This window comes from Arvicanthis niloticus, chromosome 16 (genome assembly GCF_011762505.2).
Source record: "Arvicanthis niloticus isolate mArvNil1 chromosome 16, mArvNil1.pat.X, whole genome shotgun sequence".
Classification (NCBI taxonomy): domain Eukaryota; kingdom Metazoa; phylum Chordata; class Mammalia; order Rodentia; family Muridae; genus Arvicanthis; species Arvicanthis niloticus.
The window spans coordinates 16,679,611-16,685,610 of NC_047673.1; the positions used below are offsets into that span (position 1 = coordinate 16,679,611).

The 6,000-nt window shown below is 45.2% G+C and overlaps 1 protein-coding gene across 2 annotated transcripts in view; it reads right to left on the reverse strand.

Annotated features, from left to right (window-relative positions):
* The window catches only part of Ido2 (indoleamine 2,3-dioxygenase 2), a 44,672-nt gene extending 40,120 nt beyond the window's left edge, over positions 1 to 4,552 (reverse strand). For both annotated transcript variants that reach the window (XM_076913916.1, XM_034520516.2), the window contains exon 1: positions 4,343 to 4,552. In XM_076913916.1, coding sequence (XP_076770031.1) covers positions 4,343 to 4,441 — 99 coding nt within the window. In that variant the 5' untranslated portion in view covers positions 4,442 to 4,552. The remainder of the gene's footprint in view (positions 1 to 4,342) is intronic.
* Between the last annotated feature and the right edge of the window lie 1,448 nt (positions 4,553 to 6,000).

A 6,000-nucleotide genomic window follows, 5' to 3' on the forward strand; every position in this document is an offset into this window, starting at 1 on the left:
TAGAAGAGAGAGAACATTTTTTTGGCTGTTTCACCATTTAAAACTCTGGTTTCCAGGTCGGGCTGCGCTGTTCCCACTTGCTCACGCCTTCTTGGTTTCAAACCCAAGACAAAAGGCCAAGGTGCCTACTTAACATATCAAAGCGACCTGCAGGTTCTCCCAGCAGCCCTTGTTTCTACCTGTTACCTACTATAAACTTCTCTAGCCCGGGGCTGGGCTGCCCTTCCCCTCAGCCCCACTCCTCACAAGGCTCAGGGCAACGACTTCTCAGGACTTTTCTACAAGTCCCTGCCTCTGGCTATGCTCTCCCTTTTATCTACAATAAACCTTCTCCACCGTAACTAAGAGGTAACTAAGAGCAGTCAAGCCTTTTCCTCTGTCTGTCTGTCTGTCTGTCTGTCTGTCTGTGTCTGTCTGGCACAAGCACAAAACCCCACACTTTAGTTATTACATTCTCTCTTATTTCCATACACATTTTCCAGGCTTGGTCAACATTAAAGGACTCTGGATTCAGTGTCTTTCAAGTTCTCGGTCTGACAAGTCCAATGTGCCCGGAGACCATCGGTGACAACCTCATATTTCAGGGCAATGTTAGATTTCTTCCTTTCTGTTTTGTCTGAAAAGTACAGCTATCCGTGACAATTAATTTTCTACCCAGTCTTTTATCCAGCTGTGGCCCAATGCTTCAACCACGTGCTTAGAATTTCTGAATGAGAAGGGATGTGTTGGTTTTCCTGGAGGGTGTCCTCATGGCCATTCCTGTCAGTCTTTTGTCTACCCCTAAGGTACATGGGTAATGTCTCCTGACTGTCAGGTCCAAAGGAAACTCCAATTCCTCAAACTCTCAAAGGCAGTTCATATATCCAGAAATGAGGCCCACCTGCACTACAAGAGGATTTCTGGGGGTTGGGTAAAAGCCATCACTCCTCAGGGACTCTTGACATGGTTCCCTCTACCTAAAGAAGTGTTTTCCCTTACCTCTGGCAGAAGGGACATATGGTCACCAGTCTCCTCCTATCACAAGTACCTGCTGTACATCTCAAAGTGCCTGCTAGCATCCTGTCTCTTCTCAGCTCCTCCCCTCCCCTCCCCTGCACTCCCTCACAGGCTCCCCCCTCCCCAACTCATTCTTCTTATAACCTTGCTATCATTGCTAATGTCGCTCCATCTGCCCCCTCCCCCGCTCCTGCTTCTCTCACTAGGTTTTCTCTATTCTCTGACTTCCACTCTTCTTCCTTCTCTCACAGGTAGCCTTGGCCATGTCCAGTCTGGTGGCCATTTTCAGTCTGCTTTCTCTCTCTGCTATGGACTCATCCAGATGCCTCTGGTTCTCTATCTATCTATCTATCTATCTATCTATCTATCTATCTACCTACCTACCTATCTCTCCTACAGTGAGACTTTCCCCCTTAAGCATAGCATGAAGTGGATGAGTATGTCATCTGTTTATTTATTTTTGCTCTTAGGAATCTCTGTTGGCCATGGCACCTTCATAGCTGGTTTTGCTAGCTTGTTCTCTCTGTCCGGCATTCCGTGCTAACAGCTCTTGAGTCTAGAGTCTGAATAAATACGGTGGGGCTCTGACATCTGGATTGTTTGTTAAAACTCTCCTAATGGTCTAAACACACAGCCCAGGACCCACTGCTCTAACCTGCCCTGCCCTTAGTTCTGTGGGAGAAAATGCCGCAAACAGCAGTCACATTGTGTTTAGGAAGAGTATTAAATCAGTTTCCAGAGTGAGCTTGAGCCTGGCACTCTGGGTCGTAGCTCTGCTGCTGCCCAGCTTCTTGCTGCCTCCTCTCAAGCACCACCTCTCCTGCCAACATATTTCCTTACATTGTTCATATGAAAGAGATATTTTGTTGTCCTCCAAGGCATACACAGAGGACGGATGTCTTAGCAAAGAATTCTTTTTTTTTTTTTTTTTTTTCCCCAGATTCGAGGAGCAAAGTTCCACAGAGACGCTGGGAACTGGAAGTCTCTGAATTGAAAGAAACATCTGGATAGGGTGATACTCGAACTCATTAGCCAACTATGTTTTCTTTGGTGAGACTTTCTGAGAGTGATGGTGAAGGTGGGCCTCCTACAGCTTGGTGTCAGAACAGGTCTTGGCTGTGCCCTGGAGCCTTGGGATGGGCCACACCCACTGTTCTTTCCTAACCAGTGTAATGTTTCAGCACTGTTTGTCCAGTGAGGCCGAACTGAGTCTGTTTTGACCTTTGGGGCAGCCAGGGCCTGATTCTGATCAAAGTTTCTTCCTCCTTCTTTACCAAAAAAGACATTGAAAACCCTCACACAGATGAAAGAAACTTAAAACAGAAACAAAGAGTCATATTGAAATCACTGGGCTATAAATGAGTAACTAGGTGGGACAGGGAATTGTTCCTTTCTGTGTGAGCAGCACCGGGGACCTCTTTTAAGGGGTACCCATACACCACACCATACCATAGATCCTTTCTAACAAATAGAAGGAAAACTTGATGTTGCTATTGTGCCTTACCCGGTCCAAATATTTACAAAGAGGAAAGCGGCCCAGAAAGCCCCATATCTATGGCCTGCCCAGATGTTTCCCTGCTTTGAAGTGTTATCTTACCCAAACTCAGCACACATGCCCAGTGATGACAAGGGTGTGTCTGCTGTCAGCTCTTCCTCTCCTATAAACTTGGAAGGATGGGAATATGATGGACTGAGACCACACACCCAGAATGGAGTGTGCCTTGTGGTGTTTTGCTTGGCTGAGATTTTGGTTGTGTCTCTGTTTTGAGACAGGGTCACAGGATCTAGCTATGTGTAGTTCAGGCTCTGATCCTCCTTCTAAATACAGAGAGAGAGAGAGAGAGAGAGAGAGAGAGAGAGAGAGAGAGAGAGAGAGAGAGAGAGAGAGAGAGAGAGAGAGACTGAGAGATCCATTTGCAGTACAGAGCAGAGGACCCTTTTGGGGAAGCAGCTTTCAGAACCCACACACACCCTCAGCAACTCCCCTGAGGACTTTCGAACCAATTCCCAGAACAAAGAAGAAACTTGACTTTTAATAACTTTATGAGGTACCAGGAAGTCATGTCAGTTGCTTTAGTTTATAGCATGGCCCGAGTAGCAAGGAGCATGGAGGAGCCAGGAGCCATCCATCGGTTGCAAGCCATCATGTCAGAGTACAGACTGCTTCTTAACTTTCCAGGACAGAGCAGCAGGAAGGCCTGGCTTGATTCAGGCTGTGAGATCTGACCTCTGTTCTAATGAATACCCACCCCCGACCTGTCTAGCTTGCAGATGTCTATGACTGATGTCATAGCTGACAGCCGACTTTCTATAGAGAACTTAGCTCTTCTCTTCAACTAGATCCCTCCAGTAACATGCAATGCAAAAAGATCAGGTGTGAGAGCTTATATATAATTCCAGCAGGAAGGAAGCTGAGGCAAGTGGCCAGCCTGGGCTACATAAATATTCTCTGTTTCAAAACAGAGAAAAAGTCTCATTGCAATAGGTATTTGAGACTGATGTTTTTAATCAAAAGTAAGAGAGGAACTAGGTGAGCCAGGATGTTGGTTCTGATTAGTAGTTACTGTGGCTGCAATATTGGGTCCCTGGACTTTTAACTCGGTGCCCTTCACCCTTCCTTATGTATGGTCAGGTTTTAAAGAATGCCAAGACACATCTTCCAAGCTACGTTTAACAAGAGGTCTACTACAGACTGCCTGGAAAATAGGAGTCTGTGCTTTAGGACTGAAAGTTGGGCCTGTTTGTTTTCCAACATTCCTTCTGCATATTGGAAATTCCCTGATAACATCTAATCTTCTCACTGGCTCTTAAAAACAAAACAAAACAAAACAAAACAAAACAAAACAAAACACTTGCTCAGATCTCTTATTGTCTCTGCTGTCACAAGCAAGTAAGACAAACTGGTTTGTATCAACACAGAAGGCTAAGCCCTTTGGCTGCTTAGGTCTGTCTGCTGGGATGCATAGTAAACTTCTCCCCAAAGCAGAGCAGATTGACAGTGGGGTAACTCCACTATTCTGGGTTACCAGAATAGCATACACATCCGCGGCTCTTTGCTTTAGTTACAGGGTTCTAATTGTCTCCATCCAGTCTCTCCTCTCTGACAGCACCTTCGCTTCTAATTAGTCACTGCTCACTGCCTTATATTTCAGGAAACCGCCAGGGAACACTGGCTTTGTGCTGTCCCCAGCAGCAGTTGTCACCGCTCTTCCAGGAATCACAGGACTGTATTCCCAGTCTTCCTCCAGCTGGTGACTTTGTGTTATACTGACCCTTCTAAATAGCCACATAAGGTAAAGACAAACAATCCAGACACCTGTGCTGGCCAGGGCAAGCCAATCCTTACCAGAGGATTTGGAAGGAGAAAGCCATACTCCTCAGAAATGTGGTATCTTCCCAAGGACAACGGCTCTGCCAGCTTCACACTCCAACTTTGAGGCTCCATATTTTTGCTTGAAGTCTCTGCTCCAGAGGAATACCCAGGTTCAGGGAGCTTCCCAACTGTGCCTTCTGTGGAGGTTGTGGTTGTTCCTGCTTCAGCAGTAGGGGAGAACCTTGCCCTGAGGTTGAACTCCAGGATGGCCACAAATCTATTCTGAAGGAAAGCCAAGTAGTAAGTCAACAATGAAGATTAGGAATGAAAACACACAAGCAAACAGGCTGACTCCAAGAGAAGACCTCTCACCCTCTCACCCCCATCCCCGTTCATAAAATATGAGAAAATGACTTTTAAATCCAGGACAAATAGACATGAACTTGGCTCCCAGCTGTGGCTGTTCAGATCCATACCCAACATGGGTTTGGTTGCTGGGTTCTAATTGTCTCCATCCAGTCTCTCCTCTCTGACAGAACCTTTGCTTCTAATTAGTCAGTGCGCACTGCCTTATATTTCAGGAAACCGCAGGGGAACACTGGCTTTGGCTGTGCGGGATTCTGACAGTGCATCAAAATTACTAAATAGGAGTCAGTTTTATTAGATTTCTATCTTTGAAAACTTATTTATTTGCTGAAATTAAAATGTAATTATATCATTCTTCTCTTTCCTCCCTCCATACCCTCCCATGTTCCTTCCTTCCTTTCAAATTCATAGCCTCTTTTTGTTATCATTACATATATGTATGTGTATGTACATACATGTAATGTATATATATGTGTGTGTGTGTATAAATATATGAATACAGCCTTTTCAGTCTGTTTAGTCTTATCTGTATATATATGTATAAATATATGTATACACACACACACACACACACACATATATATATATATATATATATATATATATATATATATCTTCACAGCTAACAACTTGATATTTGTATACAAGAAAGTTACAGTAAAGAAATTGCCAATATGACTGCTCCGTGGTATGGTAAAGGGGAAGGTTTCTTATTTTTTTTTCCTTTTTTTTTTCTTTTTCTTTTTTTTTTAGATATGAGAGCGAGGATATCTAAAGGCATCTGGAAGAGAGCAGAGCAGAGAAAGAAAAAAGCAGGCTGGACATGGCCAGGGCTGCCCGTGGGAGAGCAGAGATAATGGATAGAGAGCAGAGAGAACACAGTGAGCCAAGCCGAGCAGGAGCAGGGCATCGTGAGATTGGCTGGGTTATAAGGATGAATAGCTGGGGGAAGGGAAGGGAAGGGAAGGGAAGGGAAGGGAAGGGAAGGGAAGGGAAGGGAAGGGAAGGGAAGGGAAGCCCTCCTTCCCCCACCAACCTCACCCCCTTCCCCCAGACTGGAGAGGTTTAGGGTGAGGTGAGGTGAGAAGAGTTGAGAGAAGCCAGGATACTGCTCTGTGATTAGGTTTTGCAAGGCTGTGCTAGCCTGTGTCCCATATATGCTGTAGACACCACAGGGAACCCTTTGTCACCTGACAGTCACAATATTTTTTTTCCTTAGAAGCTGAAATGAACTGTTGGTCGGAGGCTGCGGCCCTCTAATGTGCTTGGGACAATCCTGCTGGCAGTTAATAAAGACTCTGCTCAATTTTTATAGGCCTCTTAGG